General features: G+C 39.0%; 1 protein-coding gene across 6 annotated transcripts in view; it reads right to left on the bottom strand.

Annotated features, from left to right (window-relative positions):
- Nucleotides 1-2,144: 2,144 nt before the first annotated feature.
- The window catches only part of PRKCZ (protein kinase C zeta), a 157,891-nt gene continuing 143,338 nt past the window's right edge, over nt 2,145-16,697 (bottom strand). For all 6 annotated transcript variants that reach the window (XM_072427153.1, XM_072427156.1, XM_072427155.1 and 3 more), the window contains 2 exons: nt 7,814-7,929; nt 2,145-6,351 (listed from right to left, as the gene is read on the bottom strand). In XM_072427153.1, coding sequence (XP_072283254.1) covers nt 6,264-6,351; nt 7,814-7,929 — 204 coding nt within the window. In that variant the 3' untranslated portion in view covers nt 2,145-6,263. The remainder of the gene's footprint in view (nt 6,352-7,813; nt 7,930-16,697) is intronic.

Raw genomic sequence — 16,697 nt, 5'->3', positions numbered from 1 at the left:
GGCCAGTTCACACTGTGGACTTTGAGATCTGTGCTTTCTAGGAAAAGCCTGGTAGAATGTGATAAGAGTTGAGTCTCAAGGTTATCCCAACAGTTTTAAAATGAGTTATGACTAGCATGGAGAAAATGTTTAAAGGTCTTACCTGACCTTTGTTAGACTGTTGCTTTTTTTCATTTAAAAGTGACCCTGTCATTTATTGGAGTTAACAGTGGTTGTCATAAAATATAATTTGATTGCATACGTGCTCACCTTGCAAGGTCTGACTGCATCAGGAGTGGGCAGTTTGGTTGTGTAGTTTATTTGCTGTTGTTGATCAGTTAGTTTAATTTAAAATGTCACGTAAGACCCGAACCCAACATTTACCTTCTTTTCATCCTTATTTTGATCTTTGACCATCTTGATTGGCTGGGCTTGAGTGATGTAACTCCTGGCAACCGCAGGGTAAGCTGGGTATCCCTCTGCAAACAATGCTGAGCTGCGCATGTGTTCTTGAAAGCATGAGGAAAAAAAGTCTCAAGAGCTCAGTAAGGAAGCTGAATGTCTTCCAAATAGACAATGACCCAGAGCATACCTAAAAGTTGTGGCAAAATAGATTTAAACCAACATAATGTCGTGGCCTTCACAAAGCCTAAGGACCTGTCCCAGTCGTACCAGCTCTGTTTGGAGGCATGGGCCAACATTTCAGCAATCTTGTGGAAGGCTACAGAACTCAAGTTAAACAATTTGAGGGAATGCTGTCAAAAGGTTTATGTAAACTTGTTACCCACTGGACTTGTGATCTGCTCAGTTGTTGGAAGAAACTGCTTTTGCAATGCACAAAGTGGACATCTTAATCAATATACCAGATTTATTGTTTAATAAAATATGTGGAGGGTTATAAAGGAGTTTAGGACTTCACCAAACGTGTACGTAAATTTCAAACTTCAATTGTACCTGTCATAAGACCAAGTGTGTATAAATGCAGGGACTCCCATGGCTGACCTATTCCTAAGTATACCAGTTGCCAGATATAAAATAATCCTTGGCAGAATTCCCGCATACTCCTATGTAAAAACAGACTTAGTGAAAGTTATTATGTAAATACCTATAACCATTCTGCCAACAACACTATAATCATTGGTACAGGCATAAAGAAGAACAGTAACTACTACAGCCTTGTTGGTAGGTCATATCTAAGATCCCTGTCCCTGTATTTGGAACAAGAACGGAACAGACCTCGAAGAATTTTTACCTGCAGGATTTAATACTTGGTCCTCTGCTGATAGGTAAGTCAAAGCTCCTTCCATGATGGAGGCTGAAGTGTGATTTTATTATTTTACCCTCCCAGTAACTTTGTGTTTTCACAGAATTTGTAGTGTTGGGTAGATATAATTTTAGTGACATTGTACTCTTTGTAACCACAAAAGAGTTGGCTGTGTATATCTGGGTGAGGTATTTTTTCCTGATTTTTTTTATAGGTGAAGTGTTTTAATAAGACTGGAGAAGATAGACTATCATTAGAGAACTTGAGTGATCCAGCAAACCTAAACGGATTTCTTTTAAAATCATTTTCTAACAGCTGGCAAATGTTTCCAATCCTGGACCAGATCCATGTCAGGTTCTCCTCGAATAGTCTATCTTCTCCAGTCTTGGAGAGCTTTAACCACTGAGCAGTGTTCCCAAGTGTGGCTGGGGGTAAAAAAAAACTTTAAAAAAAAACCAAACACCTGGTCCCATCGGCGTCCTGCCCGTCGGATCCCATCCTCTTCTTACGATCTTCCCCCGGCGAGTGTACTGACGTTTTCTGGGAGTTCCTGGGGCGACGTCGGTGCTTGCAGGAGCGTAGTGGGAAATTTAAATTATCTTTTATTGGATTCAATACAAAATAACTGTATTGAATCCAATACAAAGTAATCATTACACTATTTATATATACTATATATATTATATATAAATATATGCTACTGTACAGTTGTATTACAGGTATTTTTATATACCTTGTTAAAACAGATTCTTTTTTTTTTTTTATTTAAAGTTTTTTAAATATTGGATATATTTCAGTGAGTTATGCCTAAGCATAACAATACTGACAATTACACCACCAGGGTGGTAAACTGTACTGTAAATAAAATAACTATTTGGGTAAAAAAGAAAAAAACAAAGCATATTTTTCAATAAAGTCTTTAATGTGCAAGAATATAAATGATCTTAATTGTTTAATGGATTAGTATACCATCCTCTGCACAATTAACTTAGTTAGCAAGGTCTTAACTCATTTCAGTTTACAAAACTACAAGAACATATTTACTGATTTACAATCATTAAATTAACTATAATGTTCATTTACTATTCCAAATAAGACGACTAGATAATTACCAGAGCCATATTTTTCAATATATTAGTCATTCCCCCCCAAAACCACTATTAATTACAGCCTTCATTTTTCTTTAATTTATAAAACAATTACTTTTTATATATATATAAAAATTTCCCCTTCATCGTGAAACAAAACATTTTTCATACACTTGCATATGAGCAACAAAAAACTGTTTGGCAACAAAGGAATATTTTGTAATGCCTTAAATTAAATGTATAAAATCAAGTTTTTTTTTTGTTTTGTTTTTTTATACTTGTTAAACTTTTAGCAAATATACATCTGCTATCTCCATCCTGCACAAAACAAGCACATGAAGTTACACAGGACCAAACCTTTTACACTCAGTGTTGCAGCATAGTTCAATCCAACACACAAAACTGCAGCGATCACTCAGGAATCACACTCAAAAGATAGAGAAAATGTACAAATTTAAGGAACATCTAGCTTGGATCATCGTGTTATTTGTAGCAGAAAGTACCCATGGATGTTTGGAGTGATTAGTGTTGTGCATTAAAGTGGCCCTGCTGCAAAATAGAAATGTAGAAAAGAGATATGACTTGCCTGTTCTACAGCTGATCTTTGTTCTTGTTAAGATCCATGGTGCTTAGAAATGTCTTCACCTGACACACTTCCTATTAGTCTGCTGAGCCCTGTAGTTCATTTTGCTGCCCCCATGTCCCAGCACAGTAATGAAAGAAGATTGGCAGCAAGAACCACAGTGCTCAACATGGCACCGGGAATATCATACTCACAGAAGTGTGTGGGATGAATAGAATTTTGTAGGCACTGCAACTTAAAGACAGCAGGACAGGCAACTGTTATATTTCTTCTTTTCCACATTTTAAAACAGGGTTGCTTTCATAGTATGCATGACTGCAATAAATAAATAGCCATAGGATGCTAAAACTAAAGTACACCAGTACGGTCAGCTGATTCTAAGGCTTTCATCACTAGAAAGAGATACACTTGCGAGCATGGCGTCCAAGAATTTGGCTTCCAACTCAGTGAATCTCTCGGTGGTAAAAGCAGGAAAAGATGATGATCCTGTAGCATGCACCTCTATGGGCTTGTTATAGCTCTCATATTAATATTGTTCCCTTTGCTGGGTACTCCACCCAGAACAGTTTTATTTTTTAAATATGTTAAAGTCTAGCAGCATCTTACATCCCAAGGTTCTCCAGTCCCTTTATCTCCTGCTGAAATTACAATGGAGTTCAGTTTAACTGATGGAGTTTTCCCTTACTGTATGTGACAAAATTCAGCAGAAAGAATGGAACCCCATAGTAGCAAGAGATGGAACTGCAATAGAGAGCATTTTGCTTATAGTCTGGAGTAGACCTACTTATTACGAAAATGTATAAAAAGACAAAAAGCAAATGTGCGGTATCCTGTAGCAGCCAATCAACACAGTCTGAAGTGAACATGTTCAAATCTGCATACAATTATGTTACACCCTCCAGTCAGATATACACTAAGGCCCATGTCTTAATGACAATTTAGTAGCAGCTTACTTAGTGTTTTGTTTACCTGTATCACAGAAGTTCCTAGCAAGTGATTGACTTTTTGCAGCCAGCTTCAATAGCGACTTTTGTTATGCCATGCAGCCGCTAATGACCAAACCACTCCAGCTATTTGTAGCTGCATAGATAAGTATAGTGGTCAGGTACCCAGCTACACAATGCCAGAAAACAGTGAGTTGTAGCTACTGTAAACTCTACAACACCAACAGTTAAAGTTGACCTTAGAAATAGTGACACGACTAAAGGCTGTATGTGTGGCCATCTTGTATGTACAGAAAGGTGTGGCAGACATTGAAAAGGCCATTTAAAAATTAAATAGTTTAGCTTTAAATACCTATAGATACATTTTAGGACCTTGACAATTTCAGTAAAGCAGAATCTATTAGGTTCAGTCATAACCACACTGATTTGTGAAAGAAACTCATCATATCGTATAAATGGTGCATTACAGAACCCATAGGTAATCTGCACCATGAAGGAAATAAAAAGCTTAGAGGTTGGTTCTACATAGCAGCCAATCTAATGCTTTGATTTCATTTCCTGACCCTACCTAGAAAACATGAACATAAAGAGAAGATAATGTACCTTCAGCCTCATGACTGTATCATTGACTTGCCTCAGAATAAGATTTGCTTTCTACATGAAGATCGGTCTGATAGAGCAGAACATTTAAAGCAACAAGTGAACATCACATATTTTGACCTGACAGCATACAGACAAAACTTTATAAAACCAGTCTACATAGAAGAAGATCTTTGGGAAGTGATATAATTACTTCAATCTGCGTTTTGTTGAGAGGGTGTGGTTGTTCCATTGAGGATTATGTGAGCTCCAAACTCTGCTTACTGCTCAGAGATGCCATGGTTGCCAGAAGAGCACCTTTGCCGTAGATGCTTCTAGACATTTCAGAATCTACATCATCCATTAGGATCTCTTAAAGCAACAGCTCTGCTTCATAGCAGTGTGCAAGTCTGGATCTCTTACAGCTCTCACTGATCAATGCAAATGAATGAACTGAAGGCAGAACACCACAAAAAAACCTTCATCAAAGGTGAACTGAAGCAGTTTAAGTCGCAGTGGCGAAGGTCACAAAGGTGACATTTTTTTTTTGACTTGAAATTGATCTTTCATCATCACAAGTGTGTCAGTGGAGCATTTCCAGAAAAAGGGTTGTGACTGTACTGTCCTAACAAATACAAAATCCATATGGTTCTGTCGCACCGCATGTGTATTTGTGTGATAACACCATAGAGCTCCATTAATTACCTGAACGCTACTGAAATGTTCTACAGCAATTAAAATCTCCCTTGGCACTGCTTAATGCGAAGACCCAATAACCATGAAATCAACCTCAAATCTCTCATGTTTGTAATATCCTGTGTAACGTGACGTACGAGATATGTAACGGATCGGGGGTCTCAACTTCCTCCCATGACCAGCAGCTACAAAACAAGCAAATTAGCTAACGACTACAAAAAATGTGCTTGACAAGGACGTGAGCTATGCATTAAAAGTGAAAGAAGGATACAATTCCACCTGTTAAGGCTAAGGGATGTGTCTCAGGATCTATGGCTGGGCGGCTTGATCTGCATGGAATACTGCATCAGCAAAATGTCATACATTACAAGCTAAGAATTAGGCACATTACATTATGGATCTTAAGAAAAGCCATTCAAATGTGCAATTTTTTTTGATCTTTTCCTCCCAACAAATTGTTTTGGTTTTTTATTGCCTTTACCATACCCAGTCATTCTAGAATTTAGCGTTAAGTGCAATATTGCTGTGTTTGCTTGTTTCCTAATTCAAATATTTATCTACCCTTATAATTATTCCAGTGCAATTTATATCTTAGGTTTCCAGTCAATGAAAAACATGTATGTACCCAGTAAAACACAGCTTGCCTTAATACCCCAAATTGTAAGTGCCATGTCAGTGATTCTGGGAGGAGAAGGTAATCAGTCCGCAGCGGGCCCTTTCCTCAGTCTCCTCTTGGTTTGCAGGATTTGCAGCACACGGCATCTAATGCACTAATGGAAGCGGCTTGCTTACGTGATTGCCTGAAATAAGAGTTTTTCCACACAGGCGCCCTCGGATGGAGTTGTCGTACATTGTAGACCCTTCAAAGAGGCAGGCACAAAAAGTGAATCCCTTGTGTAACTCAGCCGGAGAACCGTCTCTTGGTCTAAATGAGCAGCTACCACCCAGGAGGAGAGATCTCCCCCTCAGCAGCTAATCCTGTAGTGCTACTCAGTACTAAGAACCTGGTGTCAGTTTTCCAGCCTCGCATGCATATACTGTAGTTTAAGGATACAAGTTCGGGATCAATCACATGGTTTTTTTTTTTGTTTTTTTGTTTTAAATTTTCATTTCATTGACGTTGCAGTCCCTTATACGGTCTCTTCCGTTGACAGCAACAACGGGTTAATGTACTCGAATCCTTCAAACTCTGATTGGTCTATTCGTTTGATTACATCCCTGTAAAAAGAAAAGGAAGGAAAGATACAGTATAATGTCTTCTATCAATACTTTTTTATAGAAAGGGCAGGTAACACAATGATATATTATTTACAATTTATACAATCAAATAACATTATGAACTGGTTCTTGTCACAGCTGTCCAACATCTCGACTGAAAGTGAAGCTTTAGGAGTAAGGCGGAACCTAAACTCCAAAAAACGAAATCACCGGGGGTAGAGGTTTTTGGCAAGAGATGTGCAAAGTGGATTTTATGCTTACACTGCACAGCACGTGCACCTTGCAGTGTAGATCCTGGTTATACCAAACACTGTCAAGAACAGGCCAGGATGTCATGGAAAATGTAACTCCCATATAGAGCAGTTACATTATCAGTGGCCGCCCAATGACTGAAATGGATAGCAGTGAACCAGGAAGACTCTACTTCAAGGATGGCAGCTTCAGGATCCTGGGGGGGGGGGGTTTGTAATTATTGTCATGTATGCTGTGAATACTTGCCACTTAAGGCAAAAGCTCATCACCCTTGAAGAACTTTAGTTCCGGTCAGTATGGCTTGTACTGTTAAAGAGACATTATCTCTTCTGTAATTAATTCTGAACCATTTGATGCATAAACTTACACAGCAGTGACATCAGCCCAGGATGGTTGAGAAAGCTGGGAAAAAAATCAATGGACCTAATTTAATAAAGCTCCCCAGGACTGGAGAAGGAAGACTGTCTTGGGTGAACCTGGGTGATCATAAACCTAATGAATGTTAAATCATAAACCTAAAGTGAGTGGCCAGTAATTGGAAATCTGAGACACATTTACTATGATAAGCATCTATTACAAGATTTGTGCATGTAGCTCTTTGTCTAGTAAACATTGGCTCCAACTTGGATTATTCATAATTCAAATTTTTCCAAATTTGCTGATGTTTCCACAGATATTTAGGGATCATAGCTGAATTTGCAGCAAAATTGTATTCATTCCCAGGGAAGGCTTTTCAGCTTCTTTTATTGAGTGCTCAGGGTGATTATTGCACACAGATCAGACTGTTGGTAAAATACAAAGACCCCTCGTCATAGAGGATGATACAGTGACTGAGACAACAGATAGTTCTGATGAACTGATTAGAAAGCCAATGTGGCTGTAGCCAATATTAGTAAAATACGGCCCAATTCAACCTAGACGGCAAAGTTCTTAAAGTGGGCTTGGACTCAAAAAGTGAAAATATCTGTACTGAGGAAGGTGTGTATTGACATGGCTCTCTTGATTGTGGTGGTGGCAGAGATTTATATATGAGTTAGTACAAATGTACACTTCAGTGCAGGGTACTTTCCTATCATCTAGTTTACCCAGCAATGCAGGAAGATAATGTAGATGTCTGCACAATGTATCCCCTTATTTCACCTAGTATCTTGTAGATAAATATGTAACCATAGAGTTATGCTATGTGAACATTTTGTTTCATGTGACTTACTCATCATCTGGTGTAAGTTGCACTGGCTCACTGGTAAACTGTGTGTCAAAGTTGTCCAGTCCGTAATCATCAGCGATCTGTGGCTTGAAGGGTGGAACCACCTGCTTCTTCTCCAGCTAGAAAGAAGAGAGAGGGAATGTCATCCATGATGGAGAAATACGCAGATATTCATCATTCCATTTATAGAACAGCCACTTATATTTCTAAGGTACGTCAGGATTACTCTAACAAGTTGCCACTTCATCAACTTACAGAAGAGAGGACCATACGAATGATTTACCAATGCAGTGGTGGCCTTATCTGACCCAGGAATTCTGAAAAGAAATACATCTGGCCCCCCCTCCCGCTACTACATATTGCAGCGAGTGATGCCGCTACTACAATAACCAGCATCACTCGCATCTATAGACTAGCAACCTATACGTGGCCCCGCATTGTTGTTCTGTTCTGTAGATGCAAGTAATGCCGGGAATTGTAGTCTCGGCATCACTCGCGTCTATGGAACAGGAGGCGAGATATCTCTGCCCCTCCCCACCCCCCTCTCACACATCAGGGGTGCCTAAAGTAATACATTGTAACTAGTTCTGCATGCAAATGATAGAAGCGGCACATCAGTTAATTTGAATCTTCTATATCAGGCAGTACCAGCAGCAGGAAAACAATCGGTTAAATTGTCCCAACTGTATTTCAATGATTGTAGTACATAGCTGGGAGGACTTACAGTCAGTATTAGGCTGAGGATCTATTATAATGTGCTGAAACATGCACAGAGAATCTCTATTCATTTCCTTACACATGGCAGGATCCACATGAATCTCTATGTTACTACCGCACATCATCATTTTCAATACATGCAATACATAGACATTATTTCTGTACACCCATCATGTGAGACAAAGCCTAGGCAATGATCACATGGTGCCTGACTACCAGGGGCATTGTGTTTGTTTCAATCTTTTAGAGAATGCAGAGTGTGATATTTAGTGTCAGACAAACTTGTGATGTGAGAGGATGAACACCACACAGGCTGCATAGATAGATAGAAATCACTTCAACCCTAAAGTGTGTGTAGAGGGGTTTGTTTTTGTTAGTTATGGATGAAGTAATAAACTTCCTCAATTTTTTCAATAAATTTCATGTTTGGCCCCCGACTTGTTCTAAGTTTTTAATTTCAGCCCTTTTCAGTTTGACACCCCTGCAAAATATAAATAAAATGTTTGGGACTTTTTTTTCCCTAATCACAGAACCACTAGCAGAAAGACTCAACATGCAACAACACATGCAAAGTCAATGCCCACCACACAGTCAAATGCATTTATATATTCAAAATATGGGAATATAAACACGTACAACAGTATAATAAACAGACACAGGGAGGTGCATCGTGAAACCAGCAATGGTCTGTTTTTATATATACCCTCAGCAAACCCATACTATTGACTGGAGCCCTGCAGCTCACTCCCAGGTCCTCCTAACATTCCATGGTCTGCAGAAAGAAAACTAGAATTTGATTGCTTTGGGCATGTGGACACTTAGGAATTCATTTATCAAAAAGTCACCTTGAATAACAAATTGCTACTTTTTTATTCTTTAATAAATACCAAACTTACATTGATTACAATTAATTGATCTCTATTCCTGGATCGGTGATCAGAAGCTCAGTTAACATAAATGGAGTACTCCAAGTGTGCTGCAACACTTTTAAAAGATCCAAGTTTAGGAAATCACTTTACTTGTTTATAAATAATTGTTTTTTTTGGTGAATAAGGTAGTTTGCCCTTTGATATATGTATAAAAAAGTAACCAGCAGGATTTATTTTAGAGAAACAGGAGTCATCCTTTAAAATATTAATTAACCATTTGCATGCGTTATTCAGATAAAGGAATGAAAAGACCAATGGGCTTGCAAGTACACTAACAGGAAAGAATATTAAAATGATCTTTGTTTCCTATTTATAAACTTTTTTCTTTAACTCTCTGATTTTTCTGTCTTTGGAGAGTCAGCTTAAAGGAAATACATTGTGTGTAGTATATACCAATCAGCCAAAACATTTAAACCATCAGCAGGCAAAGTGAAGATATTTGGTGGTATTTTGGTAACAATGGAACCTGTCGGGGGGTGGGATATATGTGGTTGCAGGTAAACGGTCAGTTCTTTGTTGTTTGAATAAGGTAAAAGTACAATGTATAGATATGAGTAATTGTTTATAGCTAGAGGACTACAGTCAGAACATTTCTAAAATGTGGGGTGTTCCCAGTACGCAAAGATTAGTATCTACCAAATGTAGTTCAAGGAAGGACAACTGGTGGCCCTTTCTCCAGCTTACCTATTGTTTTTCATTGTAATAAACTGCCTCAGTGATATATTATGGAGGCAGACAAGGATAAGGTAAACCCAGACTGTTATGCCATGTCACACTAGAAAATAGTTTGTTAGTGTTAACTTGCCAATACCAGCATTGCAAAGCAATGCATTTCATGCCCCTTCACTCACTGTGTGAGTGAGACGACACAGCCTAAGAGGTGACATATTGCAGCATTTCCAGCAACAACTTATCTGGATGGGGAGGGAGCAATGAGTGGAACCAGGTCAATATGTACCTTGTTCTCAATAGCCTCTGTGTAACTGTTAAATTGTCCTCAGTGATGAGATCCATTGTGTGACCTGGCCCAAACAGCAAAGCTAAGGTTTACATAATATATCAACTGACTATCTCAAGATGTCCTGATTATTCTAATATGTGAAGGTAAGTAGCGGTTATGGATCCCTGAATCTTCTCCTCAGTTTGACCTGTCCATGTTTGTGGCAGGGTTACTTCCCCTTTTAGGATGAGAAGGTCTCTCTGTGTTCTTCCATAATTTGCCTAGTCATGCGAGCAAGGACCAGGTACATGACATGCGGACAAATATGATTTACTAAGCAATTTTTATTACAGTTTGAGCATAGTTCATGTGTTCCTGGCCCATTGTATTATGGAAGCCTCCAGTGAGTTTCCCTGAACAGCACTGCAAGGCTTACATTACCTAATAAGTTACCTACAAGTTAAAAAGGGTTCTGGGCACAACAGTGCACAAGGAATTAATGTTCATAACCCAGAAAAGAGAGAATTCAGGGTGTGACATACACACCGCCATCTTGACTATCGATCATGTCATGTATCAGCTGCAAATTTTTTGGAAACATGCAATGCAACTAATAAAAACTCCATCACTTCTCAAGACTCCCTTCATTTACATTAAGTCATTGAGACATGACTATCTCTATAAAAGCTCCGATTGGGTTCACATTTTTAATTCCTTTGTAGACTGCCAGGTGGGAGAGCTAGTACAAGAGTTTAAACTGTGGACAAGTGCGAGCTCTATTTATCACGGTGTGATGCACAAAGTACAGACATACCTCTGTGCTTGCCGCATTGTGGGAAGAGACTGAATTATTTAGCCAACAGAAACTTCCTGCTTCATATTTTGGTTATCTTTAATGACTTCCGATTTCTTCACTAAAATCTTTGTATGGCGTTTTATTTTCCTACATTTTGTTGAACTACGTACTACTATCTTCTCCATGATCTGAGCACCACCGTAACAATAAAAATAACCACATGCCCCACTTATAATACAGTTGGAAAAAACGTCACAAATTCCCTGAAACATAATCAAGCCCTTGCAAATGACTCGGCTTTGCACAGAAATAATGAACGCTGCCGTGTCCCACCCATAGTGAGGGCCAGGACTGACACATATCTTACACTTTGTGAAACACGGACTTGATGATAACTACAGGTTGTGGTTAACAAAACAGCATGTAAAACCAGGTATGGGTAAATACCTTATTATTTTCTACCGTACCTACAAATCTGGATATGTACAAGCCTGTCATATACAATAGAAGCAGCAAAGGGTGGAAACTAAAGCTCCATTTAGACAAAAGTCAATGCCCACCACAAAATACAAAGCATATTGCAGGTTTATTTATTTCAGTGGTTAAGGTGATAGTTTCATAACAGAGACTACAGCTATTATATCATGAAAAATTAAATTGAATAGTTTGCATTCCCAAACTGTACTCATTTCTTTTTGCCACAATGAATAGGTTTAATATAGTTGATGTCGCTGGGTGAGTGATAGGTGTGCAGCAAGAAGTCAAATTACTATTATATGGATACAATGAAGCTGTACCCTCCACTGGTGAAGCTTTCCCTACTGTGAAGGCTTTTCTTGTATTCTGATCCATAATGTTTGCCAGATAGACGCTGCCTCTATCTACACCTCTGGTGACCGGAGTATAAGGATCTCTCAGTCTCTAGCACAGGCTGCTTTATTCCCACCAGATTCGGCTGTCTCCATTCACAGGGAAGAGTCACAGACAAAGATCACACAATGAAAGGCTTTAATAATCAAGAATATTAAAAATAATCTATCATGAGAAAATAAGCCGGGTTGGAAGACCTGAGGCTTAATCTTTACTTCGTTATGCACAACCCTCACCCCTACCAAGCCGATGTAATGACGCAATATGGTGCAAGTTAGCCGCAAGGAGAAGCAATGCTCGAGTGTGTTTATGGGAATGGTGTGAAGTATTGGATTTCATATTGTGAATCTGCATATTAGCGTCGGTACTGGGAATCATTTGTATTCAGGGTGTTCTGCAACTTCTACCAAATCTAGTTATTATAGAGGCTGTGCAAAAGCAGGATACAATTGGTGGGGAAATGCAGCACGCCATATAAATAACCCTCAATGCTGATTTAATCCCTCCCCTGAAAATTCCAACCTCATCCATCATTATAATATAGGCAGCATAAAGTCCACCATAACCTAATTAAAACTATTTCCTTGCTTTTGTCCTAGAAACCTGTAAACAGTAGAGGTAAAACATTAAATAAAATCTATATTGCTATATGGCAGAGTGACCTGGTGATACTAAGATTGGACTGTTTGAACTCAATTCTAAATGTTATGTCTGGAGGAAACCTGGCACGGCTCATCACCTGCTTAATACTATCCCAACAGTGAAGCATGGTGGTGGCAGCATTATGCTCCGCAGGTGTTTTCAGCGGCAGGGACTGGGCAGAATTGGAGGAAAGCTGAAGAGCAAAAGTACAGAAATATTCCCAATGAAAACCTGGTCCACTGTGCTCAAGACCTCAGACTGGACTAAGGGTTCATCTTTCAACATGACAATGACCCAAAGCACACTGTGAAGACAACACAAGATTGGCTCAGGGATAAACACTGTGAATGTCCTTAAGTGGCCCAAGCCAGAGCCCTGACTTGAACCCTCAAACATCCCTGGAGAGACCTGAAGGTGACTGTCCACCGACAATCCCCATCCAACCTGACCTTTAGAGGATTTGCAAAAAGAAGAAGAATGGTGGAAAATCCCCAAATCCAGGCGTGCAAAGCTCGTTGCATCATATCTAAAAAGACCCGGGGGTGTAATTACTGCCAAAAGTCATTAAATTAGCAAAATTGTCCAAAAGTATTCTTTCACTTTGTCATTATGGGGTACTGGGTGTAAATTAATGAGAAAAAAAAACAATTGTAGCATTGGGCTGCAGTGTAACAAAACTAAAAATGTGAAAGGCGGTCTGGCCATTTTTTAAATAAAATTCAAATCACTTGCAGCTAATACATTTAGGAGTTTTGTTCATTACAATGAGCAATGTATAATGTGTTGTAAATTAATTCATATTTGTCTCCATTTACAGATCTGACAATGTCTGTGTGCAGAGGACCTAATCCTCACTTATGATTGGCTGCTGCACAGTCCAGCCTTATAGACACGGAGAATAAAAATCATTAGGAGATGTCATTTATTAGGTATGGAAAATAACATTATATTTATCCTATATGTGTGTGACTGAGATCACTTACAAAACATGGGTGCTGCTCTCCATATATAGCACAGCTGTTTAGGAGGAAATTGTACAACTGCTCAACTAGATTTTAGCCAACAACCATTTCCTACTAATTAACCCAATAAACTAAATGAGAAGGCTGTTCTGGAAATCATTAAGATTAAAATGATAGAAATAATATATAATTATTCAAGCAGGTCACTGTTCAAGATCTGACACAGCAGACCATGGCATGGAAGTCACAAATTGTGTTAAAGGGACAGAAACGGCTACAAATCAAGATGGCTTTGTGATATAGGCTGTTTTATGATTTTTTCATTTGATATTCCATGCCTTGTTTGCCCATCACTAAAGATCTATGTAGTAAATCTTGGGATGTAAGGACTGAGGTGTACACAACGTGCCATATTGTTTGACACTTTGATAGCTTCAAAAGCAATATGGAGACATGAGAGGCAGAAAAGACATTGTACAGGCATCTCCGCGGGGCAAAAGTGGAATTCACTGCTCTGGAAATCTTATCTGGCAGTTACATATATGGAAATGTTGGAGCATTACATCTTGCAACGGTTCTATGGTTATACCAGCCTGACCCTTTAAATCCGTGTTCCTAAACCATGGTTCCTCTAAAGGTTTATGGAGGTTTTTAGAGCAATTTGGTGTTAACAGATACCAATAACCTTTTTGGCCATCTGTAAGGGTAACATTCTACCTACAGACCACTATGCTAATGTACTGTGAGCTGTGGATATAGTAATTATAGAAGGGGTTCCCTGGAGACCTCAAAGTTATTTTAAGGGTTTCCCATGTTAAAGAGAAAAATTCTGCTCTACAGTGTTTTGTCTCATTCAAAATATTCATATTCTGTTAGCTGCCAGCTGACTGACCTCCAAGTACAGGTGACATGGCCAATGGCTTATTTCTAATGGTCTCCTGAAGTCTTCTGCTAATAAGTACCTGACAAGCAACATTTATACAACTGCATCTGTGTATAAGGATACAAACACACGCCAGATGATTCTCGTCCGATTAGCACCTCAGGGTTAGTATCGGACAAGTATCTGACATGTGTGTAAAGCTGCCCTCTGACCTCGTTTACGGATCCGTCCTGGCAGATCAACAAACGATGAACAACCACAGGGAGAGCGTGAAGGGGAGAGCGTGCAGCAGGGTGCCGCTCCCTCGTTTTCCCCTCCGCTCTCCATAGAACAGAATGGTGCTGTATGTACAGAGCTCATTCATGCATCTTTCAGTCTTTTGTCGTTGGAAAGGATCATGAAAATTATTTTCCAATGACAAAAGTCTTATGTGTGTGCCTAGCCTAGGGACTGCTTAAAGCCGTTATGAACTCAGAGTTGTGGGATTCTGGCAGAGTGTGGGATTCTGGCATTGGCAGAGTGTAGTGTGATCGTTATTTAATATTGTGTATGGCTGTAAAAAAAGTAAAAAATTTCATCACATGACTGGCTGAATATAAGTGGTGATCAGTATTGGAATAAAATAAATCAAGTTTCAGAATGTGGTTTTATGAAATCAGAAAAAAATGGCCATCTTTTTATCTGAATGCAGATTGCAAAAGCCATGTTAGGGTTTCTGTACAGTTTTAGGGGAACCAGAGAATGTGTTATCTGTGTTTAATAGGAAATGCTGTGACCAGCAATGACCCTTTATAAGCCTCTCAATACTGCTCAGCACATCCTATGAATTGGGCAGTGTGTGGAGAGTCAAGTTATTCCGACCTAAAGATTCCAATGCTTGTTCATTGTCTGACACAAAACCAACGAGGCAGAATAGGTATTGCCATAATGGAAAAATACTTTTATGGGGAACTAAAAGTGATCATGCCTAAACTATTCTTATTGTCTGGAAGGCAGAATTATTTACACACTGCAGATCTTTGAGTCTAACCTCTAATGTCATGTATGGGTGACCTTGTCACCATCTATGTTACCTCCACACATTAATACATTTGACATAAACACAACTAACCCACTTGGGAAATAAAGACTACAGAATCCCTTCATATAGTGTATACTGGGCAATAGAGGGAGGAGGGTGGATAAGATTTGCAGAAAGAAATAAATAATCTTGTTCAGCTCATTGTATAAATGAACACACAAAAAAAAAAAACTTTAAGCCAGCCCTGGATAACCTCTATTACTACCGGCACGCCTCAGGTTGTAGCTAACGGTACTATAAGCATGTTCATAAACATTGGGACACAGAGAAAAGGATTTTTTACAAAAAACCCATTTCTCATCTGTTGAATGACACAGGAGATCCAAAAGATGTTCAACTAAGGGGATGGGTAGAGCACAAAAATAAATTACCAGTCCCAGAGATGACTTCTTGCATCTTCGGACAGCGGAAGCTAGCCTCAAGAAAAGAATGATACAAGATCCTGATGGCAACATACAGACATGAACCTGAAAAACATCTTACTAGTATCAGGATGGGGTTGGGACAAGGCCCGAGGGTCACTTCCAGGTTATCCCAGCATGCCCAGTATAGCAGGAGGATGAATAGAAGTTAGAATTGTTGGTCATCCAGGTAAATGCAAACAAAGACCAGTGATGAACACAAATCTTAATTCAAGAAATAAATGTGGAGTAGAACCCAAAATGTGCTTGATCAAAGGTATTTAAGGTAAGGTATCAAAAGCATTGAGGTATGCTGGTAAGTAGGAAGGATTTTCCTGGGATTCCTTAAAGCCCAGAGAAGGAAAACATGATTGTTGAAGAGCTGCAGGATTGCAACGGGAGCACTTTCTCAGTAAGCTGAAGGAACAGGTTGGCCGTCACTAATGCAATCACACTTTTTAGAATGTAAGGGTAGGGTGGATTACAACATTTAGTCTCAATTTCCTAAACCTAAAATATTAGGATATTTTTTTTTTTTTTGGCGTCTAAAGAGATTTGACAAATACATTTACATGGCCGATACAAAAAAAAAAAAAAAGAAAAGAAAAACGTTTCCTATTTTATATATATTTTTTAGCAGGTTAAGCCCGATGCACCACCCGGCAG

Source organism: Pyxicephalus adspersus, chromosome 11 (assembly GCF_032062135.1).
Source record: "Pyxicephalus adspersus chromosome 11, UCB_Pads_2.0, whole genome shotgun sequence".
In the NCBI taxonomy this organism is placed as follows: Eukaryota; Metazoa; Chordata; class Amphibia; order Anura; family Pyxicephalidae; genus Pyxicephalus; species Pyxicephalus adspersus.
Note: the sequence above shows the minus strand (reverse complement) of the source record. Positions and strands in the feature narration are given on the sequence as shown.